At 46.4% G+C, this 23,435-nt stretch overlaps 2 protein-coding genes across 2 annotated transcripts in view; both read right to left on the minus strand.

Annotated features, from left to right (window-relative positions):
- The window catches only part of AMOT (angiomotin), a 59,519-nt gene extending 50,830 nt beyond the window's left edge, over window positions 1-8,689 (minus strand). The window contains exon 1 of the mRNA XM_033072297.2: window positions 8,635-8,689. The gene's annotated coding sequence lies outside the window, so the exon portion shown is untranslated. The remainder of the gene's footprint in view (window positions 1-8,634) is intronic.
- A 2,936-nt stretch (window positions 8,690-11,625) lies between these two features.
- Window positions 11,626-23,040, minus strand: PGK1 (phosphoglycerate kinase 1). The gene is made up of 11 exons (XM_033072472.2): window positions 22,875-23,040; window positions 20,375-20,425; window positions 19,383-19,538; window positions 19,122-19,266; window positions 17,031-17,134; window positions 16,565-16,684; window positions 15,645-15,759; window positions 15,175-15,354; window positions 14,482-14,659; window positions 14,220-14,318; window positions 11,626-12,097 (listed from the first exon to the last, which is right to left on the minus strand). The coding sequence occupies exons 1-11, from the start codon at window positions 22,937-22,939 to the stop codon at window positions 12,057-12,059; spliced, it is 1,254 nt and encodes a 417-aa protein (XP_032928363.1). The 5' UTR covers window positions 22,940-23,040; the 3' UTR covers window positions 11,626-12,056.
- Window positions 23,041-23,435: the final 395 nt, after the last annotated feature.

Genomic DNA, 23,435 nt, shown 5'->3' on the forward strand with positions numbered 1-23,435 from the left:
TTTGAATCACTCTGAGCAAATAAATCCTTTCCAACATTCCCAACTCTTAACATTGAAAAGAAAGACTTGGACAAAAATTCAGGAAGTTGAATTACAGAAATCCCAAATGCAGCATCTATAAACATCTATTCTTCCCCCCTCATAACCAGCATTCATTCACTGGAATGTTTTAATGGAAGAAATGCAGAAACACATGTAAACAGTTCATTAACATCCCATAACCTTACAGTTTGAAACGCCAAAGGAAAAAGAAAAAGGAGAAGCAGCTACTGAAGGCCACATTTGCTGGATGGTGTGGGGCAGTGTTCTAAGGGAAATGCACAGCTAGAGCGAGGGAAAAAGTTATAAACTGTGCTTCAGTCACACATCCTGTCTCCCTCCCACATGCTCAAAGAAAATATGGGAGTAAAGAGAGGAGGCAGAGTCATCAGGAAAGCACAACTATTGCTTCATGCAGGCACTGGGGAGCAAGGAGCCTTGCCCGAGGCGCGTTAACCTGGGCTCCTCTGCTGCCTATTCCAGGAGCACTGCTCATGTTCAACCCACACAACTGGAGATACCAGCCTTATCGGGACTGCAAAAGAACAAAGCTGCATGAAATCCAAACTCTCTTCCTTAAAACACTCTCCCCCTGTATCCTCCCTTCACCCAGCTCCCCGCCCAGGCCGGTGCTCAGGAGCTCCAGCACACATCTGAATGGCTGCCAGCGGAGGAAGCGAGCAGTTTCCATACACACATCACGCCACAATGTGGGAATTCAGGAAACAACACAAGAAAGGGGTTCCTAATAACTGTTCCAGCGTGCTCGGGCCAATTTATGCAATCACACAAAGGTCACGGTGGTTGTGCTAAAACACACAAAAGATAAGCGCTACAACGGCAACTAACTCAAAGCAGGAGAATAAATCTCGGGCTCAGGAAAACCTGGAGTTGCTCCACCTCCAATTTTTTGAGAGGTTGTCCTTCACATTCTTTAAAATTCCTCCATCTTAAAGTTCCTCCCTCCAGGAATGGCTGTAACTCTGCTGCCCTTTGTCCGCCAGCAGCTGGAGCTCAGGAAGCTGCTGATATTATCCCTCCTGTACAGACACAGCTCAGCTCAGCATCCACTCAGCACAGTGCACAGGGGCTTGAATTCATTTCTGTGCATCTCTGATCTCAGGCCAGTTTAACAGAGCTTTTCTTCTTTCCTTTTTCTTCTTTTCTTGCTTTTCTTCTATAAAGCATTATCGGGGCTTAGAAGTGGCATTTAGTTCTTGGGGCCAGACAGAACATCCCCACCAAAGTGAGGAGGTCTTTGTCTATAAAATACATTATTGGGCAAAAGAATGACCCTACAGTAAACAGACAGTAATACAAAAGAACAGTAAAAATCTAAGAAGAGGAGCTGAGCATGTTGGCCAGGAATGTGAGCAGGAACAAGGAACAGGAATTTCTGAAAAGGGAGAGTGTATTTCTTGTCATAGAAGTCAGTCAGAATCCCAGAAAGGTTTGGGTTGGAAGGGACCTTAAAGCTCATCTCATTCCACCCTCTGCCTTGCTGCCCCTTCCACTATCCCAGGTTGCTCCAAGCTCCATCCAACCTGGCCTTGGACACTGCCAGGTCAGTTTGACAGATCCTCATCGAAGAAAAGCAAGCAAGTGAACCAACACATTTGGGAATACAGAGCAAAATAAGACTAAAAAAATTCAAAATCTTTTAAAAATCATAAGAAATGTGTGGAGAAAGCACCAAGGTACCAGAAGGTCGAGTGGTTGGTCCAAAGCCAGGCTGGGAGTTCAGTCTGCACTTGCACGAGCCCTGCCTTGCTGCCCACATGCACAGTGAGCTCGGACATGCAGCACTGCAGCTTTTGCTGCTGTTTGACCACCTGGATTCAGCACCCAGCACCTTCAGGGTGGCCATGGCCATCTTTAAAACACATGCAGAGGATTTGGTATTGCTGCCACATCCAGCAATCAAGGCCTGAAAGATGCCCTCGGGTCCTGCTGCTGGGTACAGCTGGAGAGCAACTATAATTTCTGAAGGGAAACAGAATCAGACAGATGAGAGATTGAGTCAAGAATTACATGAGGTTTTTTTGGCAAGAACAGCTATTCACAGGCCAAGAGCACCAGAAATTACCATGACATGCATGGAATTGTTAGAAAAATTCTACTTCTCAAAAGACACAAGCAGGAACAGTTACACACTACTTATTCCTCTGGCCTTCACTAAGTAACTGCTGTCTCTTTTATCAATTCTACACAAGAAAACTTTGATGACCACATAACTTCTGGGAGGGAAGTAACTGATATAGAAACCTCTGCAAAGCCAACTTCATGTCCTGTCTCTACTGTGATTTACACTCTAACACAGCCCCAGCTCAGCTAAGATTTTTCATGCTGCTGCGTGTGAAGAGTTTTAAAAGTCTGTCAGTCTGGGAGGTGACTCTAATGGATTGTAACTCAAGTGCAGCGTGGTTCCTGGGGTGAAGAAAAGACCTGCAAGGAAGGGGGAGAAAAGGAACAGCTTACCACAGTGAAATGTAATATAGAGGTCAGCAGTGACATGTCACCCCTGAGGTGATTGATCAGGTACCACCTGTAAGGAGAATTATTCTAACTGCTGAACCTTGGCCCCTCTCTGTGCAGAACTGCAGAAGAGAGCTGTGTATCCAGGAGAGTGGTAAACAACTGCCAACTATGGAAAAACAAATGTTTCAGCTTTGCCCTAAATGCATTCACACCTCAGTGCCCTACAGTTAAATGTAGTTTGGGCAAAATAAGGTTAGTCTGGACAAAGTGATTTTCTCACAAAACACTCTTCTCCCAAAGATGGACCTGTAAGCCTTTAACTGATGTCTATTACACGTTAACAATTTTGATATAGGAAAGTTGGCCACTCTCTTGCTTCTCTGCACTCTAACCTCTCAAGTCTCTTTAAAAACAGATGTGTCTTTAAAATCTGCTGGAATTAACTGAAAGATTCCCTCAGCTTCCAGTGGATTTGGACCAGAGTGAACTGTAAGAGTAAGGCACGGAGGCACTGAACTTCAGCACAGTATTTGTTTGCTCTCAAGGACTAAAGATTGTGTGAAATTACAAGTGAACAAGATGTACAGCAGGTTCTGCAGCAAAAACCAGACTTGCTAATCCTGGTATTTCAATGACCATAAAGCCTAAGAGGGGACAACCATGGCTGATTTGATACAAAAAGGCCCAACCTGTTCAAAGCCTTCAGGCCTTAAACTGGTGCAGCTGTATTGATAAATACCACAGGGATGGGGGACAGGGGGTGATCTTTGATTTAAAGGCCTTGCAACTCATTTTTAATGCTGATGTCAGAAGCAGACTCAGAAGTGAGAAATGAAAGAGGCCCAACCAACAGAACCTTGCATTCCCTGGGAAGGGTAAAGGCATGGTCTCAGTGAAACACTGAGTGCCATGGGCATGCTAAAGCTCTGCTAATTGCAGGAGTAGAACCATCTTCCCCTGCTACAGAGAAGCTGTACTGAATTCTGAAGATGAACTGAAGAAAAGAAATTAAAGGAGAAAAAAAATGTTAGGTACAAAATACATATTGAAACAAAATAGACTAATTTCTCTTAAATAACTGCTTCAAAAAGTGTCAATTAGAATTTTTATGAAGACATAGATGTGCTTCTAAAAACAGTCTTTCCCCTGTAGTAAGCTCCAAAAAGACTGATAATTAGAGAGAACAAGATATCAAGTTACAGGTAATTGATTAACATTTCATTTTCATGCAAATGAAAAACTAAAAATAGAATTATGGAACAAAGTCTGATTAGATTTTTACATTTAATTTCAGAAGCTGCTGCCACACTCTAGAAGAGCACCAGCACTCTCTGCTGGTCATCTTTCTTCAACAGTTATCAAGAGAAGAATGAAGGATGAAAGTGCATTATGTGCACTTGATATGAAATGCCATTTTTGTTTTAAATTGATGATCAATTAGATCCCTAACAATTTGGCAAACAGCAACTCCAGGAGCTAGCTATGCTTTTGGAAACAATGCAGTCATTACTAAGAACTGCATTCACTCTGGGCAGTCATCACTCACTGGAATAAATTTCACTGTCTCAAATAAACATTTGATGTGAATGCTTCTCTCAGCAGAAAGCTCTTCTGTGGTGCTGCCACACAAAGACAAGCTGGTGTGAGAAATTCCCATGATGCCAAATCCCTTGGCTCCACCCTGACTTTCCATCAATTTTTGGGCTATGCCAAAAAAAACAGCTCTCCTTAAAAAAGTCCTAGCACAATTCCAACACCTTCCCCAATGGGAATTCTGCTGTGTTCTCATCAAAGCAAACCTGCTCCCAGCCCTGTCTCTGTTCCACCCTTTGCTAGGAAGCTGGAAAAGCTCTGATTCTCTCTCCCCAGGATGCACCCAAGCTGTGTCTCCTGGATTGCCTGACACACCTGAGCCAGAGCTTGCACAGGGACAAAGAGGCAGCAAAATTAAACCCAAGCCAAGCACCTCAGTGCCAGCTGTCCCAGCTCCCAAACTGTGCTCGGATCAGGCACCAGGAAGAAGGGTTAAAAACTGGCAAATGGAACCCGTGTGCAGCTCATGGAAGTGTGGGAAACAAAAGAGACAATGTTAAGGACAGAGTATTCATTAGCAAAGAGCTCAAGTTTCTTGGCTTCTGCCATCTGCTTCCCAAAGGCCATTTTTCAAGGTAGCTTTTTGTTCTTCAGTTTTGAATGTAGCTGAGGAAAGACATCCTACTCCTTCTTAGCTAAAGAACTAAAGCTCAGTGCATGTTCAGTGGCTTAAAATATTTTGTCTTTTTAATTCCCTGGGGGCAAGGAGGGAATGCAATGCCAGAGGTGGGGCTTTTCTCCTGGGATTTGGATCAAATTTTTACCTGACACAGCTGACCCAAAAACCTCAGGCACCTCCATTAATATTCATTTACACTATGGTAATAAATACAGAAATCCTGTGTTGACAAAAAAAAATACACGATAATTCATAATGCTGTATATATCTGTATATTATGTGTGCACATAGATACACAGCCCTTTTGACTATTTTCCTTTATAAAGTAAAAATTGGGAAGAACAACTCCTGAATTAGAGAAACAGCTCAGAGCCCTAAAAAGAACACACTCTGTGGTAAAAATAAGTGAATTTTAACACAGTTGTAAGTCAAAGTCAGGAATAATTGCTCAAACATGTTCTGCTCCTGACAAACCTCAAATTTAGAAGAGCTTCACATCTGCTGAGAGTCCCAAGGAACTTTTTAAGCATTCAGGGATCACTGACACTTGGCAGAGTGGGACAGAGTGACAGCCAAATGCCAAGCACAGCTCTGAAACACTGCATGAGGAACAGACATTCCTGCCTAAGGGGGCAGAGCAAGTTTCCCACTGCAGAGAAGCACCCGGGTTTTCAAACCTGAAGTTTTCTACTCTTCAAGGAATTTAATATTGTGGACATGACAAGATCCAGCCAGAGACCAGTGATCTACAAGGGATGAGAAGATGCTCAAAGCCTTGAGAACCTGAGCACCTATAGGAAATTAGCATGATTACTTTTTTAATATTATTAACTATACATGCCAGACTGCTCTTAAATATTCTCTTCCCACATTCCTACCCACACCTTTACCTTTGTGCCATAGGAATTCTGTATTCAGCTCTGCCCCTTGATCATTAATGCAGACTCCTGAGCTTCAGACTTCAAAGCAAGGCAGCATTAAGAGTCACAGGCTCGGGACTGGGACAGCATCAAACCCTCCCTGTGCAGGAACCTCCACCTTGTGTTCAACTCCACAAACACCTCCTTCTGTCAGGACTGGGAAATTCAGGGATTTATGTGGAGCTTCCCACAGATTAAATTAAGAAGGGAGTCCAACAGTTGCCTCATCATCTCCTTCCAAACACTGGTAAATGAAAAGAAATGGGAATGTCTCCTGGGGTAAGGGAAAGAAAGACGTGAGTGCTCTACAAATGTGGGAATAAGGGAAGAAACCAAAGGCTTCATTCCAGGAAAGTTAGTCTCTTCTCCCTCTTCTAAGCATTCTAAGCAGCACATGAGAATGTTCTTAGGGAACCCATCATCTCCTACAACCTTGGTGGTGGTTTCATTCAAAATGTCTGCACTCCCAGCTTCCTCATTTCTGCAGGTCCTCCCGTGCCATGCCACACTCTCAGTACCACCAGCATTCCTGGGAGCTCCAGCCATGCCAATGAGAGGGACTTAGATGATACAAATTAAGAAATTACAGCAGAGATATATAAGATACAGGTCTGTACAAGACCCTAAGGGACTTTGGGACTCATTTTAATGTAACTTGCAATCAGCATCCCTTCGAGTTACATTTGAAAATTACACCAGTTTGGCCAAGATTAAACCCCATCAGGCTGAGGCAGAAAGGCAGTCTGGGCTTTTTCAGCTGTATTTGTAGCTGCTCTTATATCACCAACTCACAAGGAAATTACACAACACCAGACTAACACAGGTGCAGTTCCTTTAGTGGTGAAAAAGCTGCTAGAGATGAGCAGAGTCAGGAATTTTCACTGACAGCATGGAGTACACCTGCTCTGAGTTAGACACTGCAATGGTACAGTGGAAGAAGCTGTTGTAGAGACTCACACTGCCCTCATCAGCCTCATGATCCCTCATGAACACTGGGCTAAAGTGATGGTAGATGGTGTTACAGAGCAGAGATTTACTTGCTGAGAAGGTGAACTGCAAAGCCAAGCTCAGAAATTTCCCTGCCTAACGAGAAGGTTGCAATTAGGTCATCGCTGAGCGCTGGGTAACCAGAGATCAGAGCAAAAACATTCCCACAGAATAACTCAGATGTGACAGCAGGTACTTGGAATGAGAACAAGGATTTAATCCACGCAGTCCTGCTGCTGAATTATGTGGATAAACAGTGATCCTGATGTAGCCAGCCCCCAGCAGGACAAGCAGGTGTTGGGATACACAGACCCAGTTTAGCACAAGCAAACTAAATTCCCAAACAGGAAAGCCCATGTCCAGCTTTGATGAAATTTGACAAGGAGCTCAGAGCAAGTTTCAGGTCAGAATTCTGTTTAGGTTGTGGATGAACTGGATCCATGCCACAGCATTTTTTTGGTACCTTCTGGACTCAAGTTTGAGCAATGCTTCTGATTTCTGAACCCTATTTCTTCTAAAATACTTCATCAGTTCTATCCCAACCCTGCTCAGCTCAGGCTGGATATTTTGGTAAACACAAGACCTTTATTCAAACGCCAAGGAACTTCAATAGAACATTCCCCAGGCTGCTTTTGGTCACTAAGACTCCCTCCCTTGGATCCTGCACATGGAATTACCTGTCCTTGGGGCAGACAGGTCAGGAGAGGGGAGATTTGTGGGTTAATGGGATACTGTTCTGATCAGGGAGATTGGGTTACAAGGCCACACCTTTTGACACTGCCTTCTTCAGTGTGGCACTTCAGTTCACAACTAGGGATTTCTCCTTTCTAATTAGATTGTACTTTTAATTACTTATGGCCTATATTATCTGCAAAGCTGCCCAACACCTAAGCCTTAATAAGGATAATTGGAGTAATCATATTTTTCCCTCTTTTGTAAAGCACCTTGAGCCTTGCTGATGAGAAATGCTAGGATGTGATTAGATGCTTAATGAAAAATTATCATTAGAACGAGGAACAAAAATGAAAAATGAACTAAAATGGAATTTTCTATTTTATACTGCATTAGGGCTGAATTAAGAATCATTTATCAGAGGTGATGCTGAAAATTTTAAGTGAAAACTGAGTGGAGAACTTCTTTACACATGTTATGACAGGAGAGTGTGAGGATGCCGAGGACCAGAATTGGGGCCTGGATGTTGTGAAGTCTGAACATCCCCAGGAGCCTGGCTGGTGCCAGCACCAAGAAAAGCAGCACGTGCTCAATATTGTTTTGGTTCCTGTGTCCACCCCAGCTCCTGAACATTGAAGATTTGGCTTTCCAGCCCTCACTTTCCCCAAAAAGTATCCTGGGACTGGGGCAGAGGGGGTTTGAGCTGCTTAGACCATGTGAAGAAGTCACGGTGAATATTTATGGCCCTGCCCTAGTCTGTGAATGAAATCCTCAAACCTCAGAGCGTACCGGGGATGGCCGGACCAAGGCACGGATGCAAAGATTTGAACCCTTCGGGGATTATCACCCTCCAAATTTGCTCTCTCAGAGACCAAAGCAGGAGGATTTGGAGCCGTTTCAGTTCCATTCAGAGCTGGAGCAGGTGCAGGTGAGCTCGGGGAGAAGGGCACAGCAGGAACCATCTCTGGGGCAGAGGTGTGGGTACCAAAACATCCCCAGCACCGCCTGGACCCGGCAATGGAGCCGAGGAGAGGCCGGGCAGAGAGCAGGGAAAGCTCCCACACACCCCCAGCACCCCCGAGCCTCGCTGCCTCCCCACACCCAACCTTCCCCAGAGCCCCCGAACAGCGCGGGCTGAGCCCCAGCACCGCCGGGGAAAGGAGGAGGAGAGCCCCCGGAGGGCAGCGGGAACACCCGGCTGCCCTGCCCCGCCTCGGGGGGCCCGTCCCGGGCGGTGCTCGAGGGTGCAGCGGCGGCCTTTCCCCGCGCCGGGCGCCGGCCTCGCCCCGCGGCCCCGCAGCCCCTCAGCCCGCGCAGCGCCCTTACCCCGCGGGCGCCGGGCCCCGCGGCCGCCCTCACGTCCATCGCGGGCCGCTCCCCGCGGGCCGGCACGGCGCTGAGCCACGCCGGGGAGCTGCGGCCGGGGCCCCCCGCCGATGCCGTGGGGAACTTTCAGCAGGCGGCTGCGACTACGGCGCCCGGCATCCCCCGGCGGGGCGGCGAGCGGTGCCGGCCGGGAGCTGTAGTTCCGTGCGGGCGGGGGAGCGCCGGGCGCCTGCGGGGATTGCGCCTCGGCCCGGGGGAATCACGGAGGCACCGCGGCTGGAAAAGGGCTCTGAGGGCATGGAGTGATGCCCGCCTTCTCAGCCAGCCCGGAGCGCTGTGTGCCACGTCCAGGAATGGACACCCCCAGGGATGGGGGCTCCACCGCCTCACTGGGCAGCGCCTTCCACTGTTTAACAACCTTTTCCGTTCCAAAATTCTTCCTAATATCCAACCTGAACCTCCCCTGGGGCCTAGCACTGGTTGCTTGGGAGCAGACCCGACACACCCCCTCTCCTCAGGGAATTAGGGAGAGCCAGAAGGTTCCTCCTGAGCCTCCTTTTCTCCAGGCTGAGCCCTTCCCCAGCTCCCTCAGCCTCTCCTGGTGCTCCAGCCCCTTCTCAGCTCTGTTCCCTTCCCTCCAGCCCCTGAATGTCCTTTCTGAAGGGCCCAGAACTGACCCCAGCACTGGAGGAGTGGCCTCACCAGTGCCCAGTCAGGGGGACAGTCACTGTCCTGGTCCTGCTGCCACACCCTGGCTGGGACAGGCCAGGTGTCAGTGGCCTCTTGCCCACCTGGGCACACCTGGCTCATGTTCAGCTGCTGTTCACCAGCACCCCCAGGGCCTTTCCCACCAGGCACTTCCCAGCCCCTCTGCCCCATCCTCAAGTCTTCCATGGGGTTGGCGTGGCTGACCATTTAAGTTCTTTTCTTTTTATTTCACCTGGCTCTTATTATCAGCCCCCTGAACCTGCTATATCTATTATCTTCATCACATCATGAGCTTTCTGCAACAGCTTTGCTTCTAATCTTTCTTCCACCATATTTCCAACAGGGATCATTCCTTATCCCAGAAACTCTCAACAAAAGCAAGAAAATTGTAAAAGCCAACACGTCAAAGAAGTATTAGCCAGCAAAACTTAAAGGAAGGCCCTGGAAACTCTGTCACTGGCCATCAAGTGTTCAGCTCCTGTAGTCTTATGTTTATGTGTTTCATTCATTTTTATTTACAATTTATTTTTGTTTAAAGGTGAGTATCCCCCTCTGGCCCTGCTGTGCCATCTTTCCTGTGTTGAACATGGAACAGTACACAAAACATGTGGAAACAAAAGGATATTTTAGAGATAGGAGTAGGAAGCATCCAAAGTCAGGTGGAAAAATGCTTTTCAGCAGAGACATGTGTGGGTACAGAGCATTACTACTGCTTGCTGTACTTAATTACAATAGATTTGGTTTGTGTCTTTAATGGAGAAAGGAAAAAGCCAGCAGAGGTAGAGGCCACACACCAACCTTCCACTGTAAACACCCAGAAAGGAGGGCTGGGGAAAGTATGTTATTGCTCCATGGGAGTCCAGCAGCACAGGGGCACAAGACTGACACAAAAATGGGCCCTGCTGTCACAAGGCCTTGTTTGCTAGAGCCAGACAAGGAGGATTTGTTACAAGACATGGTGGAATGTTTATTTTTGTAGTACTGGATTTCCAAAATCCATGGTCTTTTTGTGGCTGACAAACCCCCTCCTTTCTTTGCTTCGTTCCTGCAGCTGTTGGAGGTCTGCACCCCTACCTGGAAAACATGAGCACAGCCCAGCAAAAATGTGCATAATTCATGTGCCATCAGACAATGCTTGGGAGAGTTACAAAGGAGGGGAGGAAGAGGCAGAGACCACAGAACTGCAGTAATTTGCATTATTTATACCTTTTTTGCAATAGTCACTTTTGGCTTTGAACTGTAACAAATATCTTTTATAGCAGCTTTACCACACTGCAGCATTATTGGGTTTTAATCCACACCTCATGACCAGGTAAAATTTGACAGTGTGTCAGTTCTAACACATACTTTCATTTCGGTAATATTTCATATATAGAAATTAACTGAAAAGCAGAATCTGTGTAATGACCTGGTGCTTACCTCAGAGATTCCCTCCACAGTTCATTCTTAATGCTTTGTGCTGTGCAGAACCTCCTGGGAGCAGCACTGCTGGGGATTTCACTGGAACCAAACCAGGCCACTTTTCCTAGATCCAGCAGGAAGATCCACCAGCAGTTCAGCTGGAGCAGTGCCTCTCCTCAGAGCAGAGCTGTGACTGCTGCCATAACCCAAAGCTGAGGTTGGACAAGTCCCAACTTGGTTGGTTTGGTTTTGAGTCACCCTGTGCTCACATTTGGGTCCTGCAGCAAGCACAGGAGACAGCACAGGGCAGCCCCTGTAGAAATCCAGCTCCAGGCACTGGAACCAGCTTGCTGGGCCTTCCCTGACAGTACCTGCAATTCTGCCACATGCTGAAGCCACACAACACCCCAGTGTCCAACTGGGGCAGTTTTACCATGCTACTTTCAGTGCTTTTAGGACCACAAACTCTAACAGAGGCACACTGCAATTCTGTTTGCCAGGGACTTAATTTTTACCTGTCTCAGTCTTCAAAATTTCCCATCTTGATAAATACATTAGTTGCCCACTGTGAGGCAAGTTCTCTAGATTACAAGCAGTTGAATTCGCATTTTTCTTACTTGACTTGCACATTCAAAATTTCAACTTACTTTGAGGGACATTCAAGTTTTTAACATAACAGCATGTCTGTGGCAATTTACTTCCTTAACCAAGTTCACTTTCATGACTGGGTGCTCATAGAATCACAGGACAAACACAAAAGGAGATTCAGAAATATTATAATTAGAGCAAATATGAAAAATAGCTCAGATTCCAGATGCTAGGAGATATTTTAATGCAGACCATTCTAAAAAATCTGAAATAAGGACACTATACAAAATGGGAGCACTTTAAATATGTTTATTCAGCAGCTATTACAACCAACCTCCAAAAAACTGGAGTCCCCTCTAGTTTCTGAACCGTGTCAAGTGATGAAAATGCCTGTAGGATGGAAGCTGGACAGTGCACTCCTTTCTGAGATAAACATCTAACAGGGATTAATCTCTTTGAAAAGGCAAAATATAAATATATACACTCTAAATTCACAACAACAGCTTCAACTCACTACGTTAATTCAAGTGGGGTAACAGTGGACAAACCCACATCATGTAAACTGCAGTCGGAAAAAATCTCGGCTCTCTCCTGCTGCCTCGTGCTCCAAGGTCCCGTTCTGGTTTACATTCTGGGATCTGCCTCTGGCAGAGCTGGAATTCGGAAGCGCTGAAGTGTTGGATCTCAGGGGCTGTGCACGGGACCGGGGCGTGGGGCTCTGCTCTCTACACGTTGCTCAAGGCATCCACACCAGGGAGAACCTTACCTGGGGGAATAAAACACAGCAGTGTTGGGAAGGAGCAGGATTTGACAGGAAGGTCTCACAGATATGTGTGTGTAACAGAAAGGTCTTTGAGTGTAGACTCTGAAGAAGGAGTAGAAATGATAGCAAGTTTTGATATAGAGGAAAAGAATTGCTGAGCCAGTCTTACTGGATAGCTAAGAAGGCAGAGTGAGTTAGAAGGGGTTTTTATGACTGTGAGCAAAGGATAAATCCACCTCAAAAGATGTTTTTACCAAGCAAAAGGATTTTCACAAACCAAAATGCCATGCTGCACAAGTAGAGAAAAGATCTCAGAATTTTCCACTGCAAGAAAAACTGAAAAACCTTTTTTGTGATTGGAAATAGCAACATGAATATCGTAATGTTAGTAGTTATGACAGGCTATAGGGAATAGTAAAGGTATTGATTGGTTGTCAGGTATTAAGAAGATCTACAATGAAAAGTATATCATGCATTGTAACCAGAACTAGAGGAAGCTTTCAGGCGAACCCACAGCTGTGGCTGAACATGGTTTGGATACAATAAACAGCATTTTAAAGAGCCCATCCTTCATTTTAGGCTCTTACACAGCAAGGTTAAGGATCTCTCTGTCCTCAAACAACTTTGCAACGTTCAAAGAGATGTAATTTTGAAAAGGAAATCAGGAATTATAGGTTGAAAATGGAAGAGCTTGGCTTCACATTGATCATGGTGGTTCCATGGACCTGCTCCACACAGTAAATCCACCCAGAGCACAGCTGCACTCAGATGTCAGCAGAGATTCTTAGCACAGCCCAGCCATCAATCCTCAATTAATGTAATGGCATGTTTCAGTCCAAGCCTCTGCTAGGGCCAGATCCAAACATCCGACATCCCTTTCCATTAAATTTGATGGCAAACAGATTTTTGATTGGATTTAGGGAGTTGCTGCATACTTTCCTAAATCCCTAGTGGCATGTAAATAAAATTCTGGGGAGTGTGGTAGGAATTTCAAGAATTAAGAGGAAAAGCCTCCTATGAGTCTCAGGTCTTTAAATAACTAAAACACCCAGGTTGAGACATTTACATGTCTCTTTCCAACTGATGGAATCAAAGAATATGCTCATCTCTGAGTACAAGGGCCTAGATTAATATAGTGCAACATTTTCTGAAGCATTTTTAAGCTTTTCGTCCTACTTTAATAATGAACAGACACCACTCTGGTTTTGCCTTTCCTCAGAAAACCTTCTAAAGCTCAAGCTGTGCAGCAGGACTGAATTGTAACACTGTTCACAACTCACTGGTTTGAGTTTTCAGGGATTTTTCCCCCCTTTTTTCATCTTCAGCAGCTTTTCTAATTAGCCAGACTTCCGTTACATTTAAAAGATCACACACACAAACCCATATTTTGGGCCAAAACGTAGCAAGTTTGTGCTTTTGAATACACAGAGTTTCCTTCGAGCCATCTACATTCTTTCCCTTCCCCATCTCTCCCTAGGCAACAGAAACAAAAGCTCTGTCTCCCATCTCACTCCTGCAAACAGCAGCTGCAAGGCAGTTTATTGAAGTTTCTCCTCTGCAGAGGAGTTGACAGCATTGGATAATTTACACACACTGGGAAACAGCAAATTACCAGAGGAAATGAAAAGTCGTTTAGAGAACAATGGAACTCGTTACAAGAATCCCGGCAATCCTCACCATTTTGAATTCCAAGTACCCTCGTGCAGGTTTGTCGGTGAGCACTAGAGGGCTCCCGAAAACCGAGGGAATTCCAAACGGGAAGAGAAGACTCCTGGCAAGAACTCCTGACTGTTCTGATGAGGTTTCCCTAACAGAAACCGGGCATTTTAAACAGGCTGGTTGGCATATCCAGAGGGATCAGTGACAAAATCCAGCCCACTCTTGTTTTCTATCCCAGTATTTTTGCTTACTGGGACAGGCACACTGTGCTGTTTGCAGGAATATTCCATTTTCCTTCATCTCTTCCTCTGTGAGGGCTATAAGAGGAGCTTGTGGCTCCAAAGCTACATGACTCCACATGGTGGGACAGGAAAGACTCTTCTTGTGCTTTTTTGACTAACAACACATGGCAAAGCACCCAGAACTCCACATCTACTCAAACAAATGAAGATAAAAGAGGATTTACCCTCTAGCAGCTCCAGGCTGGCACCACCTCCTGTGCTGACATGGCTGACTTTATCCTCAGTGTTCCACTTCGCACAGCAAGTAGCTGTATCTCCACCACCTGCAGCACAAACAGAATCCATGAGAAACACAAGAAATTCAGATTTTGTCCAACTGAAAGCCCAAGCTGAAGGACAGAGGAAAATGGTTTGACCATTATTTTTATCACAGTGCTGGCCATCACAAGCTTCCTCCATGCACTTAGAACACACACAACTACTTACCAATAATGGTGATGCAGCCTTTTCCAGTTACTTCTACCACTTTGTCCATCAGGGCTTTGGTTCCTTTGGCAAACTTGTCCCACTCAAAGACCCCAACTGGACCATTCCACACGATTTGCTTGGCCCTTCCCACAACTTCAACAAATTTCTTCACACTCTCAGGGCCACAGTCCAGGCCCTACAGGAAGTGAGAGAAGGCAGAGATACATTCACTGCTGACCCCAGCTCAAACCCCCCTCACCCCAGTCATGGACAGGAGTCTCTCTGTATGCAGGGACAGATTTGCCAGCAGTTGCTGCAGGAGGGTAGAGTCTGAGGTGGTATTTATCTTTCTAACACAAGAAGTCAATTTTAAAATCAATGGCAGATTCTTGAAGCCTTAGTTAGAAAACTTTGCCAACCCTACTTAAATTACAGTCAAATAGAAAGGACTTCTACTGCATTCAGCTCTGCAAGCTGAGAGAGGAATTTTGCTGTTTTAATCCAAATCTCACAGAAGCTACTTTAGACTTAAGAACTCGGAACAAACAACAGAGCTTCAACTTCATTAAACCAACAAACTCTACACAGCTTAACTGCCCTCAGAAACATTTGCCAAGGCTCACAATTACTCTTCCTACTCCTTTAAGAAGTGTCCTACCCACCCTATTCCTTTTAGCTCCTCCTAACAACCCCTTTCCCATTCAAACCTACCATCCAGCCAGCAGGAATGCCTGAAGCCACTGTGGCCTCCCCAGTCTGTGCATTCTCATCAAATTTGTCAGCAGTGATGAAGTCAACAGGCAGAGTGATCTTCACACCATTCTTCTCTGCCTTGGCCATCAGGTCCTTGACAATTTTTGATCCCTCTTCATCAAACAGAGAGTTGCCAATCTAAAGGAAACATTTAGGAAAAGTAAGAGAGGCATTTGTTTAGATCCTGGTCATGACAGAAGAGAACATCAGCACCCAAACTGCTCAGACAGTAATTTTGGAAAGATTCTTAAAGCACCTGGAGGGACATAGCAGCAATCTGAGTTTTGCAAAGGGATTGCTGAATAATTTCCCAGTGCTCCCTACTCTCGCAGAGAGCCAAGATAGCCAGTGCTCAATCCCAGAACATCTAAGGGGCATTCAGACCACATCCTCCACTAGGAGCAGACACAGAATTGTTCTCCTCATACCTCCATGTTGTTGAGCACTTTGAGGAAGGTGAATGCCATTCCACCACCAATGATCATCTCATTGACCTTATCCAGCATGTTATTGATGAGCTGGATCTTATCCTGAACTTTGGCTCTGGTGAGAGAGAAAAGGAAAAAGAATGAATGATGAATATTGTGACTATGGTATGTCAATGCTGTTCTAGAGAATGACCCAACAAAAGAACTGTTGGGAATGGGCAAAAAGAGAATTTCACAAGTTAGCAGGTCAGCATTAAAATTCAACTTACTAGAGCATTATTCAGCCCTCCATTTCTTTTCTATTTAAATATAAACCTCATTTGGTCCTTTAGAGCCTGATTCCCCCTGGATGCCCAGCCAAGCTAATTCACCTGATGAAATGCACCTTGCAGACCTGCAGTGCTGGACTGGCCACACACATGATAAAAACTGGCTGCAATTAAAATATTTCTGCACAGGAGCAGTCACTTGGTTGTGCACCTTCCAGTCCCTCTGCACACCAGGTGCTGGGGCAGGGCAGAGCCCATGCAGCCCCAGCAGGGCCCCACTGCATAAATGAGAGGTTGTGCCAGTTTACAGAGTGCTGAGCCTGAGCACTCCTGTACTCTGAACTGGGGGGGAAAGGTCACTGACAATGTCTGGGCCATCATGTGGCTCTAACTGTTCTCCTGGCTCAGCTGGGCAGAAATCTGCTGGGGACTGTCTTAGTTTGGGGAACCTCACAGGTCAGGAGAGACAATGAGCAGCCAGATTCATCAGATACATCCCAGGAGCAGATGTATCACTTAGCTCCTCTCTAATCCACAAATCTGAACTGCAGGTACACTTGAAAGGAAAGCACTTACTTAAACCAAGCCAAAACAACCTGTCATTTGTTAGGGGAGTGGGAGAAATACAGTCACAATGTTCTTGAGTCTTACCCTCCAAGAATTGCCAAGAAGGGCCTCTCTGGACTCTCTAAGGCCTTGGCAAAATAATCCAGTTCTTTCTTCATAAGGAAGCCAGCAGCCTTCTGAGGCAGATTGACACCAACCATGGAGCTGGAAAATTAAAGTAAAAAGTGAGGAAAAAAAAGGAAAGGAGGAAAAGAGGGCTGTTATGACTGCAGGACAATTTATACAAGCCCTAAGCAAGTAATTTTTAGATCAAAGTCTTAAAAAAGTCAATTCAAGTTTTAAGATCTTGTTTCAGCTTTCTCCTGTACTGAGACAAACCTGAAAAAGCATACACTGATGACAGCTATCTCCAGTAAAACCACTACTGAGGAACAAACACAGCACAATGACAGTGGGACAAGCCCAAAAGGAGCTCAGGGGCAATATTTGATGTGTTTCCAGAGCAGATATTGTTCTGCAGTTCTGCCTGTGGAAGAAAATAGGAACTCACCTGTGAGCTCGGTGTGCAGTGCCAAAAGCATCATTGACATAGACATCTCCCAGCTTGGAAAGAGAGGCTCTGAAAGCCTCCACTTTTGCAGGCTCAGCCTTGATCTAAAAAGAGAAAGAAGGACAAGTTTGTGCCTAGAGACTTTGGCTCTGAATCTAACCAGTGGATCACTGTCTTCATTTGCTTTTTCCCAGTCCAGAAGGAGCAACAATGGTTTAAAATCCACTTTAAACTCTCCTAGACTGCTATTGCTGACAACTGTTCCACTTCTGAACTACAGCACCATGAACCTTTCAGTCTCTCTCCAACAGATTTCCAGTGCTGTGTGGTGAACACAGGTAGCACAGGAAGGGTGCAGAGACAAGGCAATGCTGAGGCCAGGCTAAACAAATTCATGCTTGCTCACTGAACAAAGCAAGCATGGTCTCCAAGAGACATAGGTAAAAGGGTGAGCTCTTGAAAGACTGATTTAGCAACTGCATTGAGGATTAACCAATAAACAGTCTGATAAAAGGCCTGCACACTACAACAGGGCACTGTGAAAGCAGCCAATGCTGGAAATGCAGAGGTAAGTGTAGCATGTAGTGGGTAAGGACAGGAGTATTTTTGTTAAGGCTCCTCCCAGCATCCTACCAAATCCTCATGGGATGGCTTATGCAGTTCAGCTTAGCCTCCCACCATGAAGAGGCAGCAGAGCTCACTAGGGCAGCAGGTGACTGCTCAGAGGTAGCTGACAGCCACCTGCTGCAGGGGAACAGCCAGACTGGAGTCAGGCCAGCCCCTCTCCAAGGGCTTTTCTGCTCCCTCAGCTCATCACCCCACAGGAGGCCTCTGCCAGCACACAGATGTGACACCACAGGGACAATGGCAGGAAGGCACTTCAAGAGATTTCAGCACAGCTTTGGGGGCCCTTTTTAGCAGAGCCTGAGCAGGAGACAAGCCCAAGGGACCACACAGAGTCTAGAACAATGCTGCCAACTGCTCAACTCAGCAAACTGCCTGGCTGTGCAGACTAAGTGCTCCAGTTAGAACCAGTACCATCTGTTAGAACCAGTACCATCTGTGAGCAGAACACAAGAGGCTCTGACAGAAGAGCCACAACCACTGCATGTGCTTTGGAGAAACACAGTTTAAGCATCAGTTAGCAACCTGCAATCCTGTACTGCATCCCTGTTTCCACAGCACTGACTTTCACCTCTGCTAGGAGAGGCACTGCTGTCACTGGTACATCCCCTGTTGTGCTTCCATATGCACATACCCAACTAAATCACCTGGGAGTTATAGAAACACACAAAATCAAGGGATTTCTCCCAGAGAAAATGAAATTCTTGTCTCAGTCCTCTCCCTGCCACTGTAATTGCAGTGGCACACAGTTCTAGCAGTGAATAATTCCAGATTTGCTCAATTTCCCCCTGCCATCTGCACAGGCTCACCAACTCTCTGCTGTGTTACTAAGCTGCAGGAATCCTGTGTCAGCCCATAAAGGGCACCAATCCATGTCAGCATTCCCTTCAAGAACAGGATCTGGCCAGAGCCAAGGCCTCTGTAAAGCCAGTGGGGTCACCATTGCTAAGAAAAGCAGCTGTCTGGAGAAAGCACTCTGCTGACCTTCAACAAAATGTCAGAGGTGCAAGGCAGTCTGGTTCTAGAGAACTACTCTGAAGAGCAGACAGCCTTAGAGGAGGGTTTGATCATCTCTATGCTGCAGAAATATTAGCCATATAACCCAAAAAAGAAGCATCATTCTTATGGGCCTGGTGGCAACAACTGTCTCCAAACTGGTTTTCATTTTAGACATCCAAAACTGAAGCCTAACAAGCAGCAGTTTCTTGCACAGTTCTATTTTGTTTCTTTCTCCTTTTCTGACAGTCAGCTAAAGCCTTTCACTTCAGCTGTTTCAGCTTGGAAATTCACTGTATCCCACTCAAAACTTTTGCACAACAGTGGGACACACTGAGCTAAAGATCTGACATCCTGTTAGAGAGGTTCACAATCAGTGCTTTAGAGAGGCTGCTGGCTCCTCACTAATCTGCAACAAAGATCAGGTAAGACCAGAGCAGGCACACATGAAAGCCAGACTTGAAGTTTCACCTTGTTCCCTGAAGCATCCTTGCCTTTCCCTTCCTCTTCAACGTGGAACCTGAGGTTCTCTAGCAGGATGACTGAGCCAGCAGCAGGATTAGCACAGGCCTTCTCCACCTCAGCACCAACACAATCCTTCAGGAACAACACCTCCCTGCAAACACAAGACACACACTGTCACCTCACCAGTGACTTCCTGGTGGAAAGAAAAACATCCAGCTCCCCTGACAGGGAGAGCCTGATGCACACCAGGCTGCTTTTCCACTTTACCTGCCCAGCAGTGACTTCAGCTCCACAGCCACTGGGGCCAAGGAGAACTTGTCAGGCATGGGGACACCATCCGGGCGGCCCAGGTGGCTCATCAGAACCACTGACTTGGCCCCATGGTCCAGGCAGTGCTTGATGGTAGGAACAGCTGCCTTGATTCTGTAATAGCACAGAAGAACTGATTAATAGGGATTCAGTTAGAGTTTACCAGGCAAGCAGATTAGTACCACTTACACATGAGGCCTGGGAGTTGTCCCTCAAAAACGACAAAAGAAACAAAGCACAAAAGCTGGACAGAACAATTCTTTAAGAAAGCATCAACAAAATTCTCCATCCCAGCCTGTTTTCATACATTTCACTGTTATCTTCCAGGCAATGTAGGACATGGAATTAAAATGCATTTTTAAAGCTAAATCCTGTTGATTGCTCAGCTAAGAAATGCTAGGACACATCTGAACACTACCAGGCTCCCTGGGTTACCCTGGGATCCTGCACCTCTAGAGAAATGAGCAGTGAGAACATCGTGGTGAACAAAACTGGCACCTGCCTGCAAGTGGCAGACAAGCAGGGCTGGACACCTGGCACCACTCTTTGTAAACCCCAGGCTTTATGTGCTACACTGCAACAATCATTCTAACAAGTTACCACAGCCCCAGGGTAAGCAGGAGGCATAGAGACTTCTGGATAGTAACAAACTGAGACAACTTTCACACACAGCCTAAGGGATGTGGCTGTGAAATGGTCATGGCCAACTTAGGAAGTTTAGAAACTCTAAAATAAGAAATTTTTTTTCCATATACTTTCCACAGCAGCCACAGTCAGTATAAGCCTTGTATTTAAGTGTAGTTTGCTAACAACTGCAAGGGGTTCAATTAAAAATTATTGGACTTTCTCTGACACCTTTAATATCCTGGTATGAGCAATGACAGCTTAATCATGGTAATGTTCCAGCTACTGGGAGATGTCAGACACAGTGGATGGAAATTACAGCTCACCTCTGATTGTTGGTTATTTTGTTATCCTTCATTGGTACATTGAAGTCAACCCTAAAAAAAAAAAAAGGCAGCAAAATTAAGTATTCAAATTTATTTTATTACTTATTTAATTTTAAATATTCAACAAATGAGTGAGGGAACCTCCCAGTAAAGGTGCTGGTTAGAAAAGCAGTGTTACAATTAGAATCAGATGTTCACCTCTACTCTGTCAACAAGCTCCATTCTGAAATCAATGTCTTATCAGCCATTCCTGCTTGTGATAACACCACAAATGGAGAACAACCACTGCTAGAATAACTCGAGGAAGCTGGGCAACCTAATCAGGACCAAAGCAGCAGTAATGCTGAGCAGGAAATAAACCTAGATAGAACTTTTTATTTTCAAACAATATGATTTCAGCTCCCCAGCAAGGAACAACCAAAGGAAAGGGAATGAACAATGACCTTGTGCTCTCTGATGAGGTTTCTGAAACACTTGGCCGAACTGCTGTGGCCAGCAGGCAGTTTAAGAAAACTTTAATTTCTGTTCTCTGCAGCTCTAATCTCCCTGCAGCAAGTGCTTTGGCTTATCACATTCTCCCTGGAAGGCCTGACTCGGCTCTTGAGGTAACTTCCTGACCGTGCCAGCTGAAGGGCTGGCAGGGAGGAGTTTCACCAGCCCTTCTGGCATCCCTTGTGCCCATGTGCAGGAAGCTGCGTTGCGTAACCACGGAGGCAGAAATTGCTCACTGAGCTACTGAGGGAACACCCATGGCTGGAGCAGCAGAATTTGCATCCTTCATCCTTCCATACATTAAAGAACATCCGAGTTCAGCAAGCTGCGTGAATGAATCCCCCTGCAGCCCACTCAGCACGTGAAACAAATGGGAAGAAGGACAAAAGCTGCCAGAAAACAGGAGTAGCTGAGCAGAAAGAAATTGAACTGGCAGCCCCATAGCACAGAGTTCTAGAAGGGGCAAAGAAAAGCACCATTATCCTAAAAGGAGAGGATAAAAGAACAGTTTGCTTTACAGAGCCATCAAAAGTACAAAAGAAAGGTCCAGCTCAGCCTTCTTCTCCCCTGCAGACAATTGAAATCTGAGCTCCCCTGAGCCCTCTCCCCTCCCCATTCTCAACTTTTCCTGAAGCTTCGGCACTCGGACCGGAAGCTAAGCAGGATGTGAGTACACCAAAATTACGATGAACACGAGGAGAAAAAGAAGAGGTATCGATTTTAGTACTACTGAGAGCACGTGGTGACTCCTTTCAGAGGGTGAGATGCAGGAGACACTGAGCCTGGCAGCTCACCTGTGTTTGGGTAGCCCCTCAAAAAACAGCAAAATTAATTGATTAATTAGCATTAATTAACGGAGATCATGAGCGGGCAAACCCAGCCCATCGCCTGCCAATTCACGGCTGCTCTCTGTAATATGACTCAGAAATGGAAAAAAACAGTCAGATGGCAAAAAAATAGTCAGGTACAGACTTCAACAGAGACAGAAAGATCTTTTGTTGTACCAAACTTAGAAAGTGCACAGAAATCCTAAGCAAACTTCTTCAGTACTTGCTACACAGGCTGTATTCTGATAATCAATTTTTCAGAGAACTAATTCAAAACAAGGTTGAAGAGACAAGGGGGAAAAAGAGCAATAAGAGGAGCTACACTTTTGCTATCCCTGCCTACTCACAGAGTAGATAACACACACGTAGTAGCCACGTTATAGTGACCTTGAACGAACTACCCCCTAATGAAAGTATTTCGAGCACGACATATGACGATGTACCTTGGTGTCCTTATCTCCCAGGACTTGGCAACAATTTTAACGTTAGGCTTTCGGGCACTGATGCTTTATAAATAAGCTGTGAATGCCTATTTTAGGGTTTCAGACCAGGATGTGCTGAAAAGCTGCGGTGACGCCCCATCCCTGGAAGTGTCCAAGGCCAGGCTAGAAGAGGTTTGGAGCAACCTGCTCTAGCAAAAGGTGTTTGTGTCCTTGGTACAGGGGTGGAAAGAGATGAGATCTAAGGTCGCTCCTAACCCAGGCCATTCTGTGATGCTATTATTCTATTCCTGCTGCGAAATGCTGAATTATTATTGGATTCGATAGCCGGGCAGAGCCGTATCTTCACTTGCTTATTGCAATACTTTCTGAATTTGCATTAAGAAAAAAAAAAAGGAAATAAGCATTTTTGGGAGACAATTCTCCGGAATAAAAGCACGGCAGGTTGGCTGGATTTCTCCAGCCCTGTGGCGGACACGCGTGCGAGCGGGGCGATCCAGGGCGGCGGAGCCGGGCCGGGATTTACGCCCTGCCCGGCCGCCACCTCCGCCCAGGGCAGCCGGGCCGGCTCCATGATGAAGCGGGAGCCTCTCCAACACCTGGCCAACGAAAAGAAAATGAAACTAAAACAAATCGGCACGTGCCGGGCTCGAGCGAGGGACTGCTGCCGGGGGGCAACGGCCCGGCCCCAGCGGGGAGGGCGGCCCTCAGGGGACGCACATTACCCCTGCAACTCCTCACCTCATGACGACGCGTTTGCCCTTCACGTCCACCTTGTCCAGAGTGAGTTTGTTGGAGAGAGACATGTTTGCTGCCGGCTGGAATCACTCCACTCCTGCTCAACCCGCTCCTCTTGGCCGCCTCCGCGTTCTGCCGCAGCGCCGCCCGCGCCGCCGCCACCCAGAGCGCCTCGCCCCGCCCCTCCCGCCAGCGTTTGGTCCGTGCTGTCCGCTCCGCGTTCCTATTGGCCGAGCCTGCTGTCCGTCATCGGCCATCCCGCCCCTCGGGGGCGGGGCTGAGGCTCCGGCCCGGTCACGTCCCACACGCAGCCGCCGCTCCCTGAGGGCGCCGGGGGAGCGCCGGGCTCTATCCTTGAGCACCGAGTTAACGGCTCCGCACCTTATCTGAGGGAAAATCACGCATAAATGGGGTCTAAACGTGTGCTGGTTAGTGGGAATCCTTCAGATGAAGGGCAGGCACTTCACGGCTGAGCCACAGGCCTGGGGCAGACTAAGTGTAAAGGATGAGACAAAATCCGGGGTATTTTTAAGTCACCTACATAAATACTTCTCAAAACAACTG

The sequence above is a fragment of the Catharus ustulatus genome, chromosome 14, assembly GCF_009819885.2.
Source record: "Catharus ustulatus isolate bCatUst1 chromosome 14, bCatUst1.pri.v2, whole genome shotgun sequence".
Classification (NCBI taxonomy): domain Eukaryota; kingdom Metazoa; phylum Chordata; class Aves; order Passeriformes; family Turdidae; genus Catharus; species Catharus ustulatus.

Coding starts and splice junctions, on each gene's coding strand:
- PGK1 (XM_033072472.2), bottom strand. CDS start 22,939: ATGTCTCTCTCCAACAAACTCACTCTGGACAAGGTGGACGTGAAGGGC. Junction 19,267..19,382: donor CTGAAGTCACTGCTGGGCAG/GTAAAGTGGAAA, acceptor TTGTGTTTGCAG/GGAGGTGTTGTTCCTGAAGG. Junction 15,355..15,644: donor AAGTGCTCAACAACATGGAG/GTATGAGGAGAA, acceptor TGTTTCCTTTAG/ATTGGCAACTCTCTGTTTGA.